This window comes from Colias eurytheme, chromosome 7 (assembly GCF_061535395.1).
Source record: "Colias eurytheme isolate Ceu_HAF_F1 chromosome 7, ilColEury1 Martin Lab GWU primary, whole genome shotgun sequence".
NCBI classification, from domain to species: Eukaryota; Metazoa; Arthropoda; class Insecta; order Lepidoptera; family Pieridae; genus Colias; species Colias eurytheme.
Genome location: NC_142986.1, coordinates 9,819,721 through 9,844,610, shown reverse-complemented (window position 1 = coordinate 9,844,610; position 24,890 = coordinate 9,819,721). Strand labels below are relative to the sequence as shown.

The window sequence follows — 24,890 nt, the reverse complement described above, 5'->3', positions numbered from 1 at the left end:
ATAATTAATTTACCGTCTGTTTACTAGATCCAAAGTCTAAAATTACCAAAACATTCCTATTACAGGTCACGTAGTTGATGGCAACAATTAGTGCTGGGGTAGCGTTTGCATAATATTCATGAGTGTGTTTAGGGTACTGCTGACTTGCATGTCGGGTTTAAAGTTTGTTACCTATATGGTTATCTATGGTAATCGTTTGGAAATAATTATCACTGTTTTATGTCTGGTTATAGAAGTCTTGATCTTTACCATTTTGTACGTAAAAATACACTTATATATTATTCGACCAAGCCAACTAGACGCTCGGGTGGAATGCGGCCTCCCCGCCCGCTTACCGCCTCAGGTACCGCGTTCGCCTTAGTACGGTTCGCAGCATCGACGCATTCGTACGTTTCGCATCGCTAGTTATTTCTGTACTTTTTATTATTAATCGTTAAAGCTTGTTGCTGACTGTTAAGTTTTTTGTTGTTATTTGTTTAAGTTTTTACTGTGTTGTTATTCATAGACAGCCCTCGAAATGGGGAAAAATAAGACTATTCATAGCGGAGAGCGAACAGTGATATTATTAATATATTTTTTTTGCTATCTGTACCCGAGACATGGGCGGGTGACGTCACAGTTGAAAAGGGTCTAGTTGGCTTGGTCACGTAGTAGTGATAAACACATGAGCCAAGAACTTAGGATTCGATCCCGGTAGGGGCTAACAAAAAATATACTTTGAGTCGAGCAGAATTGCACATGTTTAAAGTATAATTTAAAAGAAACTTAAGTGGCTCTTTCAAATAACACAAAATATGCCCAAATCACTCGTTTCATAAAGAATTCCAAGTGGTGACAACTTATTTCAAGTGGGCAATTAATATTCTTAAATGCTAGTTAATTGTAAATCGTTTAAACATTTCAATGAATTCCCGTCTTTCACTGTTTGCTCTTAGCTCCGTTCAAGTTTCCTCCATCCATACTTACTTCATTTCCTTTGAAAAGTTTTTTTCTGTTGTAATCTTCGTAGAGTTCTCAAGTCTTGTAATGAATAAAACTTGCTTCTATTTAATCTTTCAATCTGGTAACATTGTTGAAAATTATCCGCTTTATCTGTTGAATTAGGAACAACTTAATCTTATCAATAATTAACATTGATTTCGTGTTCAACAAGAACTCCTTCACAATCCGTTGTTTATCTATTCATGTATTATTCTTGTCACTAATGCTAACATGGCTTCTGATGTGATTTCTTATTTATTTAGCACTAGCAATGCCCTGCGGTTTCACCCGCATAGATAGCGATATCGTTACAGTGAAAAGTCTACTATAGGTCGGACTATAGGTTTAATTTTTAATCACATGAAAATCACCTGTACCCCGTCCCGCACTACGGCCTTTTTTTTTGTTTTAGTGGGGAAATCTTTCATAGATAACCTTTCATGGCCTCCGGGGAGGGGCCGTGGGTTATGTCGGATTCCTACCGACCAAAACCCCACTGTGTTCCGTCAAGACGCATATTGGTAGAATTCCTCCGTGACCCCCGCACTACGGCCTGCTCGAACAGTATACCTACTATTTTCTGTAGATTGACACTTTTAAAAATTCGTTATATCTTTTGAATGGAATATCCAATTCTTTTCATTTAAAAAGTATTTTGCTGGTATTGAAACAGTCTATAATAAAACATCATTTAAGGATTAATATATGTGTATGGATAACATGGTTTGATTACTGTCGGCACTTCTATTTACTTTGAAAACGTAAAAAAGTTGTTGTAGTAACATAACTACTGAAGATGGACATATTGTATCGCGGACTTTCTTGTAGATATTGATCCATTCTATAATACCGTAGAACATTTTTTTGTTCTATCTTCCATAGATTCCGCAGCGCACGCGATGACAGAAGTTTTATTGAGGAATTTTTGACACCTTGGGTTACATTATTGCATTTTTGGTAAGGATCTCTAATTTTTTTGAAAATGCAATATAGCCTATGTTGCTCAGTAAAGATGCAGCTTTCTAATGGTGAAAGAATTTTTGAAATCGGTCCAGTAGTTTATGCGTGAAAACCATACATACATACATACATACATACATACATACTTACAAACTTTTCCTCTTTATAATATTAGTATAGATTATATACTTTCGATTGTATTCCTATTAGACATATTAACACATTTTAAAATTTTATTCCTAAATTTGGTAAGGATAAAAAGACGAATGTTTGTTTATTAAATCATAAGCTGGATCTACAGTATCAAATTTTGCACAGCTATGTATTTCTAGCTCAGAACATTATCTTTTTTATCCCAGTACCACGCGATTGCAGATATCTCCAGCTACAATAAGAATCAGTTCGTAGTAAACTTGTTATCGTATACATGATACGGTATCCGACCATAATGGAGTAGGCACAGACTAGGTCAGCGTTGGGAAAAGATCACAACCGGTTCTAACCGGTTGCTATTCGGCCTACACTTGTACTTCGAAGGAAATGTTCGTCCAAATGTGGTGGTTTTCTGTTAGTGACTTACTAGAACTTACTGGTGAAGTAGTAGTAAAACGATTAGTGTTTCCCATATAGAATAAGGTTACTTCCTAATGTTTAGACGACTTATAATACCTTATTATTAATGGAATAGGTCTAATGACTAATCCTTTTGAAGATTTTGGGAACGAACTAAATACCTAAAATTTATTTTTGTATAGATATAAAGCACCTATTTCGATATTCTAAACAGTACTTAGCATTATTATATAAGTAAAGCGGATGTACGGAAGGATCGTATATTTATGTTGGTAATTAAATTAATGAGGCATGAACTTCTTCCTGATCAGTTTTACGCTAAGTGAACACTGATCGAGATAAGAATTTCGCCATTTTTAGCCATATTGTAATCTTGAGACTGTCATGTATTTTTAATTAATATCATTTTCATTTTATTTTGATTGATTAGTTTATCTTATGATATATTTCTCATGATTGATATTGAGCTGTCTATGTATACATTAGCATTTATATATTCGATACTTATACATTTATATATGTAATTCTAAATCATGAACTTTATCTCGATAGAAAACCCACAGCAAGAACGGCCTCGGTTCTTGTAACAAATACACAAGGTTGTACTTTCTCATCAGACTTTGTATGTTATAGCACAGTATTACCACAGTATTACCATCCTACAGTATGGCGACGAATGTACTTGTGCAGAGAAACGGAGGGGAACTGGCGGGGGGTCGGGCGACGCGGGCCGCTTAATGCAATCACGCTGAGTTTGCATTAACTATCGCGAAAGGATGACGCAGTCGTATTTTTTGTGTAATAATTTTATTATACATAGGTACTTACATATTCTATTATGACGCGCAAAAACTGTTCCGTTTACGGATGTAAATCTACATTGAAATCCCAGAAGGAAACAATATTTCAGAAAGATTGTATTAATTGTATCTGTTGAATTAAAATCAAAGCTATGTATATGTTGTCCTCATTATTTTCTAATCAGATTGTACATCCCAATGCGAATGCATTACTTAGTTAAATGGTATAATATACAATTAAGAACATCCAAAAATAAAGTGTCCACGTAAATAATATTTAGCAGTGCAATAACTGTAATTATATATTTATGAACAAATAATTACATCAGATTTAATAATCGCAATTATTTTGAATGTACATATGAATAAATGATTTCATCATAATATTAATAATCAAATTGTTTTATTTCCCATTTGTTGCAACCCTAGCGTATTTTCGTGTGGCAGCGTAAGTACCTACGCTGGCGGCGGCATCGCGCGACATCAAAGGCGATTCCTTACTGTAGGAAATAATATTGTAATACGTGGTATTACAATATACAATCTGATTAGAAAATAATGAGGACAACATATACATAGCTTTGATTTTAATTCAACAGATACAATTAATACAATCTTTCTGAAATATTGTTTCCTTCTGGGATTTCAATGTAGATTAACATCCGTAAACGGAACAGTTTTTGCGCGTCATAATAGAATATGTAAGTACCTATGTATAATAAAATTATTACACAAAAAATACGACTGCGTCATCCTTTCGCGATAGTTAATGCAAACTCAGCGTGATTGCATTAAGCGGCCCGCGTCGCCCGACCCCCCGCCAGTTCCCCTCCGTTTCTCTGCACAAGTACATTCGTCGCCATACTGTAGGATGGTAATACTGTGGTTATAGACCAATATAATATCTAAGGGAATTTTTAATTATACTTGAGCAAAGGGCTTCTACTAGTAGCTTTAAACGAACCTAACCTTAGCAATCCCACGGGGAAAAACTGTGGGGAAAAATATTTGCTTCACCGAAGTAGTTTTTATTCAGCCTTATTTTTGGATAGAAAACTAAATTTAGATCTACATTCTAAATTTAACCCCATTGACGTACTGTATGCTGTATAAATCCAATTTTATCCGTGCATTGAGTAAAAATATCAGATATATTTTTGGCATCAGTGTTAGTGCTGTGCAATAAATTCTTGAGCATGCTTCAAATACAATATTAAGGTCGGTGAATGTTTTTTGTTCTTTACAAATATTACGTAGGTACTTTATATTGTTTATACTGCTTGACGGAAGGTCTCTGTGGTATTACGGTATTATATCGGTACTATATCGGTACGGTATACGGTATTATATCGGTGTCGGTTTAGTTTTGATATAAACGTTGTCTGGATTTATTTTAAGAGGTGTTATATTTATTAACCACCTAATTTTTTGTGTGTTATGGTCATTTTTGTTGCGTATGAACGTAGATATCTTTTTTGCTTTGCTTCTATTATTCTCAACATAGGATAGGAAGGAAAAAATACTGAAGTGTACTTTCTCAATAGCAGTAAAACAATGCGGTCACACTGAAGAAGGTTCACAATAAAGTAGAATGATTTGATGAACTGATTGTACACTATGTTTTGAAACAAATAAACGATTTTTTTTTTATTTTTTTTTTATTTTACATTTTTGTATAGACACCTAAAGCTTTAGAATTCTCATAGTACGGTACCGTAGCCATATAATATCATCATTTGCAAGGAATGTATTCCCAGAAGGTGCAAATGGTATTATAATGCACTCTAATACAGCGTAACGTGAAACAATCGATTTATGTAAGCACTTTCGCGTTTTTTCAAAAAATGTTTGCGATGAATTCTCGATTTTTTGTTTTCGATACATCAAAGTGAAGATGTTATTATACGTATTAGGACAATTCTTTATCTTAATCTTAAATTATTTTTGAATTTATAAACGAATAATATTATTTCCTTTTGACATGCTGCAAGTTAGAATAGATCTAAAAGTAAAAGTATTAGCTCATTTGTATCAATTGTCCCTTTAAAAAAAAAAAACATTTTGACTATTGTATCTATCGTTGTCCATATATTTTTTCTAAAATTTTCGAATGTCCCGTACTAAAATACAAAAGAGCATAGCAATTCAAACAAAAAAATATTGTAAAACTCACGTTTAGAAATAGCATTCATTAACAGGAAACAGGAAGTACGTGCCTGTTTGTCTGTCCGTCACCATGGCGACCGGTGAATCATTGTGTTTTGTCTCTCTCACTCTCATTATCATATACGGGTGAATAGAGATAGAAAATAACAGGTGATCAGGTTGAATCAATGTTTTTATATTTTATGTATGGATGACGTTTTAAATAAGTAATTTGGCTAATTTGAATATTGCTATAGCTATGATATACCAAGCCGATTTTGATAATTTATATTGATATTTTTAGACACTTTATTTAGGATCCCGTACCTAAAAGGATCAACTTTTCATAAATAATTAATTACCTCGGTCCCTTTGCCGAGGTATAGCTGTTAATTCGCTGTATTTTACCTTTTTATATACCTGCCTAAAAACAAATTACCGACAAATAAACATAAGTTCGAACATTGCCTATAAGAACCTTACAAACATTATCGCAGATAATTCAGTATTTTCTATAACTTAAGATATTCATATTTTCTCTCCCCAAACCATTCGATAAACTGTTCTAATAAATCACAAACATCCGACAAATTTATCGACCATAAATATCGTTCCGACATAATGTGATTCGTATTACGTAACTTACATAACATCTTAAACCTTATTACAGTGTGTATGCAAATATCGCATAAACGTTTACGACATCGGATGTATTCCTATCGGAACGATAAATATTACTACAATTCCATCGGATGTGTTTTGAGAACGATATTATAATATCTAGTTGCTAGTCTTTTCTAAAGGGTTAAAAAGTAAAATGTATAAAATATAAAAGAGAAAATTTAAAACACATTTCTAAACAAACATGTTATATGAGATTAAACGGCCCGGTGAACTGCAAACGATTTAAAATCGTTTTATTATAACTTGCCAACAACAATTCTGTTTTATAGATATGAATTTAAATTTTTATACCATTTTTTATAAATTTTATAGCCTGATATTAATGGAATACATTGTGAATTTGTGATTGTATGAATAGAAAGAAAGAAATAGCATATTTTGATAAACACGTGTAGGTCAATTTTAAATAACTAAATCCATAACTTCCAATCTGGTACTTACTACTACGTTAATAACTTAAATATTATTAACATGTTATAATACTATCAATATTCTATAAATAAATAAATATTTCAGGACAATTTTCACACACGGCCCGATCTGATCCCATACTAAGCTTTGGCTTGTGTTATGGAAACCAGATGGCTGATAAACATCCATATATAATTTTAAATAAATACTTATACCTGTAGATAATTAACACCCAGACACAGAGCAAACATCTATGTTCATCACACAAATATTTGCCCTGGGTGGGAATCGAACCCACGACCTCTGGCTTGGAAGGCACTACCAACTAAGCCTATCGTCTACATCATTTTAACACTCCTTATCCATTATAACTCATCTAAAAAGCTTCTCATATAATCCACAAACCAACCAATATTACCATTGAAGCAAACTGCATCTAAACTCAATACTTGGTAAATCAATTTATCTAAACATAGCTGATATTAAGCGTTCGAGTGAATGGGGTCGACTCAACAAGGAGAAAGCTTCGATACTTGGTATACGTAGAAAGAATTTAACTGGATGAGACTAGAAGAAATAAAAATAACTAAATTAAATTAAGTTTATTTACAAGAACAGGTACAGTTTAAAGTTCAGCCAGTTAGGTCAAATGATAGGAAGGTTTTAAATCTAATAGTGTTAAAATAATGACCGTAATTAATGCACAGATAATCAGTTATTAATTAAACGCCTAGTTCAATGTAACGTACTTTTTAAGAGTAATTGATGAAATAATTTATGGAAGGATATTATTATATTTACGGATTAGTAAGCAGTGTGAAATTTTATTATATCTATGTATGGAACATGGCAAAGACGTAACTATATCACTAGAAAACAAAAAAAATTAAGCCATTAGCAATTCTCTTAATCATAATTCATATCTAACCCGCATATAAAAATTAACGTTTATAAGTAAAGGTTAGTATACTCTACTAAGATTTACAAATTATATAGGTCTGAATACGAATTAGAAGTGAAATAATGCACTTGTACTGTAGACGAGACTTCAAAACTTCACTAAATTGACTTATCGGTTTCCAATAGCAGTCTGTATAGACTATTGTGACCCGCATGCTTTCCTTACCATAAGTATAACGATAACAAACTACATACTGGGAGTTTACAGTTATTCCATATAAAAAGGTCGTCTATAAAAATAGTTTATCGACAAAAATAATATTTTAAATGATTTGATTACGGTACAAATCGTGCATGCAGTGCTATCAAAGACTGATTGAAAGTGCATCAAAACAACCAAAGAGAATTTGCAGAGAATCAATCGTTACAATTTTTATCTAGCTTCATAGGTTTGAAGCTATGAAGCTAGAAGCAATTGCAGCAGCATACAGTATGAATTTCGCAACGCAATAATTTAGCTGTGACGCCACATCAAAATGATTAAAGTGAATACAATAAGGTTATTAATAATAATATTTCTAATACACTCACAATAGACATTTAGCTAATGTGATTGAAGTGCGAAATAATTGTTATTTAGATTTTAGCAACTCTATTTTTTTGTCCTGTTAATCCTTAAACGATTATAATCAGCATAGATGTTCATGTAATGTGAATTATTTTCCATAATTTGACGCTAATTAATTGCTAAAATATGAATACAAAGAATCTATTACGAATGTATCTAGTCATTTATTATCATAAAATCATCTATATAGAAATGGAATCCACACAAATTCTTACTTATTTTCCATATTGTTGTATTTCCCCCCAGCTAAACGTCCTTCTAATCCTTCCACTGTTCACAACGTACCATTCGACTAGCATCCTGCCATTTAATTACGAACAACCATATCATGCATGTATAACAGACATTACACAAAACTACCATCGACTAGCAAGCTATTCATTCCGCTAGACAGGGGATAAAAATAACCATAATATATTCCATTTGAGGTTCAAGTAGCGCGCAATTACACTCAGTGTTCTAGGGCACAATGAGAGGTCTTTAGTCCTAGGTCAAGAGGTGTCAGCGCATTACTACTTAGGCGGAAGTTATTTCCTACTTGGCGTAAATGTGCTGGCTTGTGACGTCATAGGTTGCTATGCATTCACGAAATACGAAAGAGAATTGTATCATCTACATGTTATATGAAGAAGTTGTAGTATAGATAACAGTGTCTTTAATATGTTTAAACAAAGATAATGTAAAACAAGCAGGTTCATCGCTACCTTAAATAGATTTGTCGGCCATATTATTTATAAATTATAACGCTCGAATGATTATAGGATAGAAAGATAAAAGGCCAAGCCCTTGAAGACACCGCTTAATACAGCTATCGCAAGCCAATAACCTTACTGAAAATTTTCCTGGTTAAACCAATTTGTGTAGTATACTTGACTGAGTACCATTTGAAATATGATTTGCAAAACTTTTAAAAAGTAGATAGAATTTCCCGATTGAATTGAGCAGTATTTAATCGTACCTTTGGATTTACATACTTTATTTTACAATGCTTTAGTTATAATTCGTTTTGCGAGTTGAGACAATAAAATTTTAATTAACATTGTTCTGTTTGGTTTAAAACGAGGCCAGTGCAGCTCCTGCGATTGCCAATTGATGGAAGTTCGGGAACTAATACGGAATTTTGTTCAAAGTTCTCTCTTCTATTTTTTATGTGGCGCCGTGAATGCTTTAGCTTTATTGACTTTATCGTTCTATTCTGCGGTATTAATGTGAAATCTTTCGCTTTTAGTTTTAATTAAAGAAGAATTAGTATTTGTATAGTTGAATTGCTGCTTTTGTTTATAGTAATGTCATAATTTGTTAATATTCACGTATTACATCAGCATATTTTGACCTTTATGTTTTTTGGAATTACGTCTTAAAATCTCTAACGAAAATAACACAGTAAGCTCTCGGTTCGAAAAGGTTTTAAATCCCTTAGGGCTGATTTTTCAATCCTTGGTTAAAATGTATCCGTCTAATAAAGTATTACACGAACATATTAAAATGTCACCTGTAAACTGTCAAATCCGGGCAATTAGAATACATTTTTGAAATGGTAGTTTAATACGTTATTCGACGAATAAATTTTAACCAAGGATGAAAAAATCAGCCCTTATTTGGTTAAACTATCCACTTAATAAAAAAATGATTCTAACTTTCATTGTAATGGGTTTCAATACTAAAATATATAACCTTTTATAGAATTGCTGATCTCAATTTTTACTTTCTATTTTGATACTTTACTCGTATTACTTTATTAAATAGTTTCATACCACATCATACTTTATATACTCACATAGTAAATACAAAATTATTCCCACAAATATAAATATCTTGATATTTAACCAAACCATATGGTAGCAAGGAATGCGAACAGCTGTCGCCAAGGCTACGTTAGTATGTCACCTGCCAGCCTAATATATCTAGATATGTCTAAATATATGCCTAATCGATACAGAGGGACAGTTATATTTAGATTTTACGATACGGTAAGGTTTTTATGGTCAGCTGCTACTCTATGTTATATAGAACCTTTTAGTTTATACCTTAGTATGAAGTACATATATAATTATATAAGGATGGTTTCCTGAGGTATCTGTTAAGCAAATGATGGTTAAGTAGGTTTTAGATGATGTGTAAGACGCTTTGATAAAATCTAAACTAAAGCCGTGTTTAACTGGTATGTTTAATTTATTAAATAAATTCTGCTTATTCTGAGAACAGGTTGTTAACATTATATATCTAATAAAGTCAAAGTCAATGTCAGATATAATTAAGAATATAAATCTTATAAACTACGTTTTTCCCTGATAACCACTTATGCTAAATTGTTAATATGTGTATGTTTATTATGCGGAAAACTATATAGTATTTAAAATATTTAATAATTTCACACAACCTGCAAATTATCACGGTTCTATTATTAAACCTACTTCATAAGTGCACAACAATATTATTTTCGCAACAACAACACATAAAATCCAAACGCCCACAAATGCCGGCGTTATCGTCATCAACACTGAACAATATCTGGCGTGACAAACTCGAGAATCGAGATAACCAGCCTCTGATAACGACCAGTATTCACAGACTTTTCAAAACGCCAACACACCTTATCGCTAAACAATGCGGACTAATTAAAAAAAAGAAAAGAGAAAAAAAAAACAATTCCCGCGAAAAAGTGACGTGACGTGATGTGACAGTTTGATTTTTTTGCGTTCCATTATGGCAAAGGTGATGCAGCTGTTGAATGTGAACTTACTGGATACATCCCGGTGTTGCTCGGCCGTGGATAGACTGAAACATTTGTGCCTTTGCCGCAGGTATCAAGGTGACAATGAGGTAATCAAGCGCGAGGTTGTAATTAAAAATTAAATTGCTAAAAATGTTATAAAATGTTTTGTTTTGTTTGAAGAACGTATTATCCTTGGAAGGTTAATTTTGTTTTTGTATTATACGTTGTAAAAAACTATTTATTGACACTTGAAGCCAATACTGTGTCTACTAAGGACTCGGAAAATCGTATATAACGCAAGTGTTAAAGAAATTAGCATAATAATGATGCTAAGAACGCTATGTGTAAATATTAATGACGTTTATTGTAAACTAATATTGCTTCAGAAATACTTTGTTTCAACAATACACTGCTAATAATTCCTTAAATATTTATATGAAAACTTATATATACGCATGAAGAATAAAAAAACATACTTATTCTTGTTATATTTGTAAATTAGGAGTTTTATTATATTTATTATACCTATTATTAATAATGAACTTCGTTTAACAAAAAGGCTAGTTTAACTGTCAAAATTCAATATAAATAAAATTTTCTCTCGTGAATGAATCATTATTTATAACAATATATAAATTGTGCTGGAGTTATCATAAGTATCTTTATCGATCTTATAAGATAGGGAGATATAAAAAATATTTTATCATAATCAGATGTATTGGTTGACCTCGTATGTGGATTTGAGACAGCTTTAGAAAAGAAATAATACATTTTCGTGTATAAATAAATTTGGAAGAACATTACATATAAATTTATAAAGAATAGAAAAAATTCGATCACGAGGCAGGACTCGAACCCGCATCCTTCGCGCCATTCCGGGGCGGATGCCTGACCAACTCAGCCACTCGTGACCCGCCAGAGCAATCGAATTTATTCTATTCTTTCAGTTTTATGTGTCTGAAGGGACACACCGCGCGCCATCTATTGAGATGATTAACAACCATTTCAACCAATATAAATTCGATTGCTCTGGCGGGTCACGAGTGGCTGAGTTGGTCAGGCATCCGCCCCGGAATGGCGCGAAGGATGCGGGTTCGAGTCCCGCCTCGTGATCGATTTTTTTCTATTCTTTATAAATTTATATTTATAAAGCATTTGAATGCCATAAAACCAAAAATATAAAGAACATTACATGTTAATGTATTGGATTGTTTTACTTATTTCTTTGATAAGAAATGTGTATTTTTATCATAGAAAATAAGAGGTTGTTTACACAATTTTTGACAAAATTTTGCCTCTGTTATCATTATGTTTGATATCGAATTTTGCTCTAATAATAATAATAATCGGAGACATCGAATATCGACAATCGAGCAGAATAAAAAGGCTATATTAATCCATATTATCTATCTGTGCCCAAAATTCCACCAAAATCGGTCAGCTATTTCTGTGTAAAGAAATAACAAACATCCTAATTTTCGCATTTATAATACTAGTACGACATTAACAATAAACGTTAACAAACTATTAAACAAAGCAGGAAATGTACAGACATACAAGTCCTCGTAAGCGCATAGTAAATGTTTTGAATTGTAAATAAGTTCCAATGAAAATCGTTCAGTTTGAGGATAATGTTATCATGGGGAAATACGCGGCAATTATAGTTTCTTAAATCGTAGTAATTGATTTCTCTTTGGTCATAGTATTATTGGAAATTATTGATTTGAATGTTTATAACGATATTTCGACAAATGACTTGGTCAAGACGGGATAACAAGAGAATTTGGGGAAAATATCATGCCATAACATAATATAAAAAAATATATCATGGGAAGGGAAAAATATCATGGATAACGTTTTTCGAGAGTGTAAATAAGTAATGAAAACAAATTCTAATTATGTGTGACCTTATTTTCATTTAGCATAAGGTTACGATCTTGTAAGAAAAGTACTTTACCCACGAAAAATTATTTTGACAGTTTAAAATTTATATTTGGAGTTAAGAACATCATCAGCCAACATTAAAGAAAATTACAACGATTTACTTCACAATTCCAAAGTGAAATAAATTTAAATTGTACCATCTAAACAAGGAATGAGATATCCTATCTTTAACACAGAAAACGAATTTTAAGTGATCGCGGCAAAGTATAACTGTTGGAAAAAGCAAAGTATAACCCACTTTGTATTTCTCAACGGTGATTAAAAGTTTAGCCTAATTAAACGCTGTAAATTCTTTGTAAGAAAACCTTTGTGCGAACTATATATGACTTTTTTCTAACTACAATGGAATTCTAATTTAAAAAACTCTGAAATGTAGGTTAGAATTTACGCTTTGCATGCAAAATTAATATTTTTATGTTGTGTCTTGTAAAGCAAGGAATTTTATACAAACGCTGTATTTACCGCCTTGTAAGTGTTTTTTTAAGCTATTGCATAGCTTCTATCGCGGGCCTTAAGCGCGGAGACCGAAACCGAATCCAGAAATTGCGTAACGAAAAAACCTCACGCTCCCCACTCCGACGGGCGCGGAGGTGTGGCTTGAAGGCATAGCATGCAATAGCTACCGCGGCAGTCCCCGAGTGCCACACGTCTTTTTATTTATTAGCTCACCTGTATGTTTGTATGTAATCGACTTCTTGAATATCGATTTTGAAGGACTGTTTAAACGGACAGATTCTACTAAAACTTTGTACACTAATCAATAAACAATCCCAATTCAATAATTTCATCTCTTTAAAGCGTGTTTTTAGTTTTTAACACTATATTAATTATTAAATTTTAAGAAGAAACTAAACATATTTCTAACCGAAGAACACAGCGCCTTATTTTCGTTTGAAGTTGCAACAAATACTTATTGGATTTAACAAAAAACAACGTAAACATTGCTCTAGGGAAACACAAGAGAACTTGGGTGTTTTTTTCTTTCTTAGTTCGATATTTGTAGTGATTGTGTTGTTACAAGTTTAAATTAAGACTGGAAAAGATTTTGTTTCCTCTACAATGTACGTATTAAGTTAAAAATAATATTCTTCTGTTAAGTGGCTAGTGAACCGATTGAAGCCCAAAATTAATGATTTTTGAAATACAACTGCTATGGTAATGCTCTGAAAAATTTCCTAGGAAAATACAATATTTTAAAACTTTTAATATGAAGTGCATTTTTCTTCCTTTATTGTTGTGACACTTTATCAGCAATCCATACTTAATAATTTAATATTGTAAATGCGAAAGTAACTCTGTCTGTCTGTTACTCAATCACGCCTGAACTACTGAACCAATTTGCTTGAAATTTGGTATAGATATATTTTGATACCCGAGAAAGGACATAGGATAGGTTTTATCCCGGAAATCCTACGGGAACGGGTTTTTCTCTGAAAACGCGGGCGAAGCCGCGGGCGGAAAGCTAATTTAATATATATTAGCATGATTAAAAAAACATTAAAATCATTGGGATAGATTCTATGTAGGTATAAATAAAAACACTGTGACGAATTTAACATCAACGCATAATATAAGTCATTTCACACACATTGGTTTGTGTGACGAATGCTTTGACCTTGTGTGTACGTTATAAAGGTTTTACGGATGCCTTTGCGAATATTGAATCTTTTGTGATTGGTAGCGAAGATTGTAATAAGTGTTATAAATATGACTTGACATACACTTTGCTTTACCCCTATTGCTCCCCTCTTGTTGATCTTAGCGTAATGATATATAGCCTATAGCCTTCCTTGATAAATGAGCTATCTAACACTGAAATAATTTTTCAAATCGGATCAGTAGTTCCTGAGATTAGCGCGTTCATGCAAACAAACTCTTCAGCTTTATGATATTAGTATAGATAACCGAACGGATTTAAAATTTAAATCAATTTTTCTTTTACTAAGTGAGAATAATTATGGACATTCTTCAGCTTTCCGCCCGCGGCTTCGCTCGCGTTTTAAAAGAAAAACCGTAGGATTTCCGGGATAAAACCTATCCTATGTCCTTTCTCGGGTATCAAAATATCTCTATACCAAATTTCATGCAAATTGGTTCAGTAGTTAAGGCGTGATTGAGTAACAGACAGACAGAGTTACTTTCGCATTTGTAATATTAGTAGGTATGGATTTCACACATTAACTTTAGATTTTTCTCTTTTTCGTTATCAATTACATTATCCTAAATAACTTTGCAGATTCTCTGCAAAATATAGTTTCAACTTCGATTATATATTTATCTTTATCTACACAAGAGGTATCAGTTTAATTTTGCGCTATCCAATAATGTGCTTTGAGTGTGGACCAACTGATTAGTTTGCGTTTTCATTTTAACGTATCGCTTGTTAGATTATAATCGATTTATAATCAGATTATTATGTTTTGGTGAAGTGTTTTGTTCATATATATCTATATTGTTATATTAAAATATATGATAAGTTTGTTTGTTTGGTTGGTTATACGCGCTAACCTCAGGAACTTCAAGTCAGATTTGAGAAATTCTTTCAGTTTTAGATAGCCCAGGTATCGAGAAAGGCTATAGTTATGTATTAACTATTTAGTATTCTTTGGCTATAGCTATATATCATCACGCTAAGACTAATAGGAGCGGAGAAATGCGGGTAAAACCGTGGATTACAGCTAGTTTTTACTCTATCGCAATTGAAGTGTTTTCGACGATCACCATATATTTTTATTCCAATAACATCTATCGAAGTCTAATGGCCGGCCAATTGACTGAGAGGTTCCCTTTTCGCTTAAGGAATAAGTAAGTATATTCCTTACTAGTGTTCCGCCCCGGCTTCGCTCGTGGTACATATTTCGCAATAAAAGGTAGCCTATGTTCTTTCTCAGGGTCTAAAGATTATCTGTGCCAAATTCCATGAAAATCGGTCCAGTAGTTTATGCGTGAAAACCATACATACATACCTTTCCTCTTTATAATATTAAGTAGTATAGATAGGTACTTCACGATATTTTTTTCTATGATATTGCTAATGATAGCGTGATACAAGCATTGACAATCTTTATATCGGGTTAATAAAACACGCGAAAAAAGTCTAATCCGTACTAATATTATAAATGCGAAAGTAACTCTGTCTGTCTGTCTGTTACTCAATCACACCTAAACTACTGAACCAATTTGCATGAAATTTGGTATGGAGATATTTTGATACCCGAGAAAGGACAGGCTACTTTTTATTGCGAAATATCTACCACGGGCGAAGCCGGGGCGGACCTCTAGTACATGATATATTAATCGGTAATTCTCTAATTTAAATGTATTTATATTCTCGGGACGGTCTAAAATTTCAAACCATTATCTTATTTTTATACATTATAGGATCTTAATTACAAAATTGTTAACAAAAACATAAATATCATACATCCCAAAATTCCATATAACTTAAGCGGAACCGTACTAGAGTTTCCGTCACTGCACCAAGCGAGTGGTTAAATAATTATATTACTCTATAACAATACACATTACAACTACATAATGCTTAACTGAATTACAGCAACTGTAACAACATATTACAGCAACTGTAACAACAAATTACAAGCCGTAATAAACATGTAGAATATATTGAGGTCACACCGGGGAATTCAAATGGAATTCACGAAACGTCTTGCTATTTCTTTGAATTAAAACATAAGATTTATATAATAGCTGTCTTGTATATCTGAAAGCTGAAAGGTGAATCTTTTACCTTGTAAACAACGTTTGTTTTGAAGCCCCAGGTTTTATGATTTTAATTTATTATAGTTATAGTTTATGTATGGAAACTTAGGGCACTTAAGACTATTTACAAACTTAAGACTATTTGCTTCATGCACAATTTTGCCCAATGACCATGGTGTTGAATCGTGTTATAATTAAAGCTAGTAGGTCCATTTCGTGACTTCACTCACTTCATACCGAGAGACGACGATTCCTAAATTAAACAGTTCTTCTTTTCTTTCAATTTGTTTTCATGATGAAAATAATTAGCTTTTCTAATATTTCTTTAGGTACGTCGACGGGCTACGGCACATATTAATATAGTACAAATTCGATTCATCTCAAACGTAATAGTAAAAATAATACATAACATTGTCGTGTTATTTAATACATATTTTTAATAACGTACCTATTTATTTATAGATTAAAGTGACTTAACCTTCGATTAACGCTATTTTGTGACGTAATCGCTAAAAGTTCAATGTTATGCGTTCGTTTGGAGGCTGTTTATAATATTTTAATCAAATAAGCCATATATGATCAGATTTAGTTTATAATACAGTTATGAGTACTAGGACTACTAGGTACTTGCTGTTGCTTGCGAAGTAGATAAGTGAATATGTAGAATGGAAATAAATATAGGAGAGAAAATCGTTTATCCATAAATGGTTATTTATAATATATTTTGTACGATTTCTTAAGTTTCTTGTTGTAATCTCGATAAAATCGATACTGTATCGGTGGTAGTTTAATGAAAGATTTAACCTTAAGGCTTAAAACCTACAAATAGCTGAATTCAAACAGAATTTAATTTGGGAACAAGGAGATATTTAAAACTAATGTTTATAATGTGTCGTATATATCAGTTTTCCCTGAGTATCAATATAATTGTCGCATTATTAAATCGTGATTAACACTCAACCTTAATTAATCTTTACCCTAATAGATCAATTAGCCGCTAAAAATCCAATTAGGCGGCCATATTTTAAAATTTCATAGTGGTTTGTGAAAGTGTACCATGTTTGGGATGGCGTTCTGTGCGTGTAGACCGTTAGCTTAGTGATCCATAGATCGTGATCCATAGATCATGGTATCGTCGTCGCCGCGTGCGCAGACGCGGTCGCATGATGTTGACCCAAAAAGGATAAAGGCGTACTCGGTGAGTTTCACACGTTTTTTAGTCTGTGGCATGATTCTGTGACGTAAGCGTGATTGAATTGTGTTGCAAGTGTTATATAAAAATGTATTGACAATCTGTACGTGTAATACTGTTTGCGAACAATATAGGACTATTTTTAATGTGACTAAATAATACACAGGTTTTTTTAATGCATTCATATAATCTACGACATCCTCCGAACAAAAATATGTTTTTGAGTAATTTTTCTAGTATTTATTATTATTTGCTTACTTTAATATCAACTAAAGCTAATACAGTAGTAAAGGTCCGATCGGGGCGCGACACAATAGATTTTCTATTGTGTCTGTGATTCCGGGGACTGATGGATTAATATCAACTAAAGCTAATACCTACAGTAGTAAAGGTACAAAAATTAAACATAAAAATATTACGTATCTTTTTAAATTTGGTTCAAAATTGCATTAGAGTGACAAAAGGCCAATAACCACTGTCCATAGAAGTGACTACATTTAGTCACAAAGGGTAGATGCGTTTCGAGGGTGTAGCGTAATTGAGTGCCAAATTTGATACAGCCTCTGTAAAGCATTTTAAAGGTATGCTCCCTTTATTCACTTTAATTTTACAAGAATGTATCGCTAAAATGTTAAATGTAATATTGGCGTTTCTTTTGTCAAATTTTATACGGAAATATATCAAGAATTGGTGATAAAATGGCTTTTAAATATGTTATTTGCATAAAAAACAGTTAGATTTTATTCGCATGATTTAATTTAACGAAATATTTTAATCTTTATAGTACATATTTGGCACAGTTATGGGGTCTTTGAACTTTTCGGCTTTCGCAACTTCAAGATATTTTGTTATTCAAATTAAGATTTGCTTTGTGCAATGTTTATTTTGTATCTTGATGCTACTTGAGCTTGACATAAAAAATATGAGTATGTACAATAGTTTTTGTAATGTGGAAATTATCTGTAATTTTTTTTTACAATATTAGACTATTTTAATAATTCCTTTTTAGAATAGGTATAATTACATTTACATATGCATAGAATATAATAATTAAAGTTAAATTAATTTGTTGTTTCATTTATGTTTACTTAAATAAATGCGAAAGCCTATCTCGGATGTTTTCAAGTCCGCAAATGATCAAGGAATGTAATCTCTTTTTGATTTCTATAATTTAAATCGAAGGAAATAGGTTGCTAAGTTTGTATAGAAACTGCTATCGCGTGAAGAATAATTCATTAGATTAAAAATCTCATAGAATGTGATTTGAGGCAGAAAGACATAAAAACATCAGCCAAGTGGGGCAAACGGACATTACGGGTTAACTGAGCGACGAGCATTGACGTCAAACTTTTTAATTGTATTAGTATTTAGTAGGTATATGTATATAGATGAATTTCAGTTTGTTTGTTGTCAAATAGCGTAGGAGTAGGTACCCTCTAAGGTTTGTTTCATTTCAATTAATTTGAAATAAAAGATAAGTTTTTTTCCATGCATCTATATCTAAAGAATTGCAATTGTGAATAGTAGATTCGATGTGTATCGATTACAGTCATAAACTGATCAACCAATTAGTGTTAGATTTTTTTAGCTTAGAACGCTAAGATTTTCGATTTCAGCATTATCGATTTCACTGAAAATAGTGTTAAGATTTTTGCCTGATGTTATATCTGTTAGATCTTAGATAAGATATCTATGAATTCAACATTTTATCTTATTTTAAACTATATTCAAATGTAAGTGTAATGTATGTACTAGCTTTCCGCCCGCGGCTTCGCCCGCATTTTCAAAGATAAACCCGCATAGTTCCTGTTTCCGTGGAATTTCCGGGATAAAACCTATTCTATGTGTTAATCCTCTATGTGTGCTAAATTTCATTGAAATCGGTTCAGTAGTATTTGCGTGAAAGAGTAACAAACACACACACATCCTCACAAACTTTCGCATTTATAATATAATGTATAATATAATATCTGTTCCCAATATTAAACCGAGAACAAATCCAACCCTTCATTAAAACTGAAAATACGAATAAAACTCTTTTCTTCGAGACAGTAATTTGGAATGCATCGTATGATATGCAATAGCTACAGGGAACTACAAACTCCGATACACTCATATTTGTAACGTTATTCTGTTTCAAATATAAAATAATATTTTTAGAAATATTTGTATTGTATATTGTTGGGAGAAATATTCTTTTTATATCTTGTATATTGCAGCGAGATTAGAGAGGACAAACGAACAAAACATGGCATTTTTAATGGTGTAATTAGGTATAAAGATGGTCATGTCGAGTCCAACAAATTATAACTTATTTGTATTGTTTTTCAATTTTCATATAACTTTTTTTCAGTATTCGACATAAGCGATACATATTTGTAAAAAAATTGCTATGTTGCCTCAAGTTTGTCTTTATAAACCTATGCTATACTTTTAAGGTTTGCTATAAACCTTCACACAAAACTATAACTTTTTATTTTCATCAGATTTATTATAAAGTATGTGAAATAAAAACTTGTTTACTTCAGTTATAGTACGCGGGTACTACAACTTATAACTGAAGTAAACAAATATTTCTTCACTATTTTGGTATTGCCGAGTCCCTTCTTCACATAACTTCCAATCTTGACCTTTTTCTTAGAAACTTGGAACAGTATACCCAAATTAACTGTTCTTAGTTTCTTTAAAAACGTACGACGTATCTTCTGTCTCTTTATTTAAAAGTAAAATGTAACTGGATGATCCTTTGATTGTATAATTTCTTGAACCTTGAAAACCTCATATATAATACTAGCTTCCGTCCACGACTTTGTACGTGCATCCCCGTTTTTCCCCGTTCCCGTAAGAATTTCGGGAAATCCTTTCTTAGCGGATGCCTACGTCCTAACATCTACCTGCATGCCAAATTTAAGCCCGATACGTCCAGTGGTTTGGGCTGTGCGTTGACAGATCACTATATCAGTCACCTTTGAGTTTTATATATATAGATTCTTTTTTTTCCTAAAAAATCTCGATAAATAACAGTAACATAGCATAAAAACTACCTACAACCATTTAATTAATATCTCTTTCTCTTTCCAGGAACAGCTCCGTCAACGTAAAGAAGCGGAAGAGAGGATCGCAGCGCAGAATGAGTTCCTCCGAAACTCCCTCAGGGGTTCGCACAAACTGCAGGCTCTGGAGTCCAACCCTCCCAACACTACCTCCTTTGTGAACGAGGCGTACGAGGAGGATGTGGAGGAACCCTCACAGTTGTATAGTATTGTTGGTGAGTTGATATGCAGTTAAAACCTTTCTCTATTATAATATTATACTAGTTATGTTCAGCAGTTTTTGCGTAAATGAGTAAGAAACATTCGCATTTATAATATAAGTAGGACAATAATATGATTCAAAACCTTCCTCTATTGCAATAATATTTGGTTAAGAATTTAAGTTAGGAGAAGGCTGTCCATTGATTTGGGATGGTGTTGTTTTTGACATGTAATTTTGCTAAATATGGCTAGCAATTTATGTTAATAGTTAGTTTTAACAATTTTGTTTACCGTAGCCCCCTTTTCAAGGGTTTCTTGTCTCTCGTAATAGATTTAAAAATAATAGACGAGTTGTCGAATCCCTATGGAATCTTGCAATGACATTGGAAATTTCAGAGGGTATTTGACTCAATTGGAATGCTATTTTTATAGCATTTTGCTATTGACTCACTCTTCTAATATTCCTTAATTTTTGAAAACTTAAGATGACTTCCTTATTTCTGATCGTACGAAAGAGCATCTTAAATAAATATAGGTACGATAGAAAAACTTAACCTAATTAAAAATCTATTTCTACGTGCTATTTAAAGTTCAGCTAATTTAGCTGCACCCATCCAAATAGAAATAATGTGGCCTCTTCGTCCACTATAACTATATAAGCCATATGGCTTCAATATGTAATATTCCATGGAAATATGTAATAGAATTCCTGGGCTTCAATATCAGATATCATTTTTAGGATTTCAATCGTCGACTTAGAAATTGGTTTGAAGATGTGATGACCTATTTTCTTGATTTGAATAAAAGTGTGTTACCTTTTTTAATGTAACATATTGCATTCATGGAATAATATGTGAAACATTCAATGTTATTGTCTTAACATTTAAAATATAAGAAGTTATGCCTTAGTAAATGGTACAAATTATTTAAATGAAAATTGAAGACAATGTAATGTATGAAATATTGAATATTAAGAACTTCTTTGTTATACAGTACAAATACATAGGAATAAAAATACCTATTGAAATTGTATATAGAATCCATAATTTGAAAAATTTCTACAATTAAGTACCTACAGCATTCTGAATCCCCTCTATTTTGTAACATACATATGTTACAAAATTGGAAAATAATAAATAATAGGTTCAATTCTAATACCACAAACCAATTCTATTTGTTATAATATTCATCACTATTTGTTCTACATTCTTTATCTAACCTATTATTCTATTCCAGATTACCAAGAAGTATGCGCAGCGTTATCCAGGGTACAAAAGGCCCTGGGTTCCCTGGGCGAGTCGGGTCTAGCGGCGCGTATCGCCGGGGCAGCCAGCACGCTCTGCCCCGGGTTAGCTACACCCCTCACCACGAGAACGGCTGTGCTGAATGCGGTGAGGCACAAGCGACCTGGGTTATCACCCCCGCAGACACAGAGAGCGCAGGATCGGTTAAAAGATGTAAGTTTATTTTATTACTAGGTGTTGCCCGCGACTTCGCCCGCGCGATTTAAAACTTAACAAATGATGTACATACTAAAACATTTCGATTGAACCACTCTCTAAAAAAAACTACATCAAAATTTGTTGCAATATGTATTATTAATTGCCAATATGTGTGTTTTTGGGTGTTTGTGAATTATCCTTTTGGTTATTTAATTGCTTATGGTAACGTGACGAAACCTGTATATGTACCTAATTGTATATATGTATTTTAAGACTCGAAAAATCATGGAAATTTTAAATAATCAAAGTCATGCAACAATTGAGCTATTGTATTTAAATAATAATTAGCAAACATTAATGGTTACACGCGGATGCCCAAATTTTTATCAAACAATATCATTACATCATCTTTTACAAAACAATTTGTGCTATAGATTATTCATATATTAAATTACAAACGATATTTAATAAATTTTCCATTATCATCCTTTTTAATAAAATATAATATTCAATTTGAAATGAAATTATTTTCCCTAAGTAACTATATATAGATATTTTTTTCAGGATTGATAAAAAATAAAAAAAAAATTGGTTGTCTGTAAAGTCTGTTTACTGACGATAGTTGAACGTGACAACGTCCGATTGTGCTTCTTTGTCGCTCGTTCCGCGCTCCCGCTTGCACCTTACATGGAACGCCTCAGAGCGAGGTAACGCCGCATGAGTCATGTTTTTTCGTGCGTGCAGTCGGCGCTATCGAATTATAAGACGTTGTCACATCAAAAAATAAGAAGAAAAACAGTCAAAAATATGCTTAAACGTTTTACCTTTATTATTATGTATTACATAATAATGCAAATGTGGAAAATATCTGTATTTTGTATAAAAAATAGCTAAATTACCTAAATCATTATTTAAGTTAATATTATGCTATAGTTTTGTTATTATTGTGTCATTAAGGAAGGTGGACCCCAAAATACAGGCTGTCCTAGTTTGGGGTCCAAATGTTACATGTTTGTAGTTTGTACTAACCCACAAATTGATCAATAAATTATTTTTTTATATTTTTTTATTTTTTTATCTGTAATTAAATAAACATGGCGAATTGTATTAAATAATGATTAAAAAAATGATTATAATTGTTATTCCAGTGTATAGACGTACTAGGCGCGCACGCCGCATCAGGAGGTGCGACGTCGAGTGTGGCGGCGGAACTCGTGTCGGTGCTGGGCGGGCTCGAGCTCGAGAGTCTACTGCAAGCGCACGACAGCGCTGCGGCCCTGGTAGACCCGGCGTGCTTTGCGAGGAATCGGAAGGTATTTCTTGTAATTATTTATTTTGTATGTTTTTATTTTATTAAGCTAATGCATAGCTTCTATCGCGGGCCTTGAGCGCGGGGACCGAATCAAGAAATTCTGTGAGATTAGCGCGTTCAAACAAACTCTTCCGTTTTATGATATTAGTATAGATTTACTGCTTGTTATAACTATTTTGTATGTATTTAGATTTATGTCATGGATACATTTATATTTTATACATGGGATAAATAAAAAAATAAGATCGTGTGTGCCGAGCATACATGTAAATGAAACTTCTTTGGCAAGATTCAAAGATACCAAAATCGTCGCCTTACTCCATGACGTGACGGTATTGCCAGTCAAAAATTCAAATTCAAAATTCTTTATATGGAACAATAAACAAAGTTTACATAAACTTAAATTACGATGACACCTGTAAAAGCATAAATGAGCTGTGGCATGGATGCCAATGCCCACCTCCATATATGAAATAAGTTCCATCTTATAACAATTTTTACAATAATATGCAAAAAATGTAAAAAAAGAAGTATAAAATTCAAATGAATTCGCCATGACATGACGCAACAAAAAAATCATAGATAATATAATATTTTGCAGACTGGCAACCACAGGGGCGAGAACGACAAGTTCCAGCCCGCGGGCTCGCCCGACGACACGAGCGATACGATTAAAATTATTAAACTCGAAAAGACTAATGAACCACTTGGTAAGTATTTAATAACCTATAATTTTCTAAAAAAATGTGATAACGATAAACAGTTAAATATATATTTTTTTAATTTCATTATTTAGTTCGATTTTGATTCAAATTTAGAATTTTTCTAGCAATATTTTCTGTAAGACAGACCAAATTTTTTTTTTTTTTTTCAATTAAATAAATGTCACAAAATTTTGTAATTTACAAAATGTGTGATGACATCAAATTCAATAATAAAATTTCTCTATACAACGATTATTCTTTTCCTAAACAAAATTCACGAGTTCTTTAGCATAAAAATAAACTCCTAAAAGGAAAAAATACGCAAAAAAATGGGGAAAATGTAGAAAAAAAATGTACTTTAACTTATTTTTATGTTATTTTATTTACAGGTGCTACAGTAAGAAATGAAGGTGAAGCAGTTATAATCGGCAGGATAGTGAGAGGGGGAGCTGCGGAAAAGTCAGGGTTGTTACACGAGGGAGATGAGGTAAGATTTACATGATTTGTAGAAATATATTATACTA

General features: G+C 32.5%; 1 protein-coding gene across 4 annotated transcripts in view; it reads left to right on the top strand.

The window, feature by feature from the left end:
* sdt (MAGUK p55 family member stardust) overlaps positions 1-24,890 on the top strand; it is a 106,127-nt gene that overhangs the window by 72,213 nt on the left and 9,024 nt on the right. For all 4 annotated transcript variants that reach the window (XM_090103653.1, XM_090103649.1, XM_090103650.1 and 1 more), the window contains 5 exons: positions 20,736-20,922; positions 22,145-22,365; positions 23,499-23,663; positions 24,264-24,372; positions 24,756-24,853. In XM_090103653.1, coding sequence (XP_089959779.1) covers positions 20,736-20,922; positions 22,145-22,365; positions 23,499-23,663; positions 24,264-24,372; positions 24,756-24,853 — 780 coding nt within the window. The remainder of the gene's footprint in view (positions 1-20,735; positions 20,923-22,144; positions 22,366-23,498; positions 23,664-24,263; positions 24,373-24,755; positions 24,854-24,890) is intronic.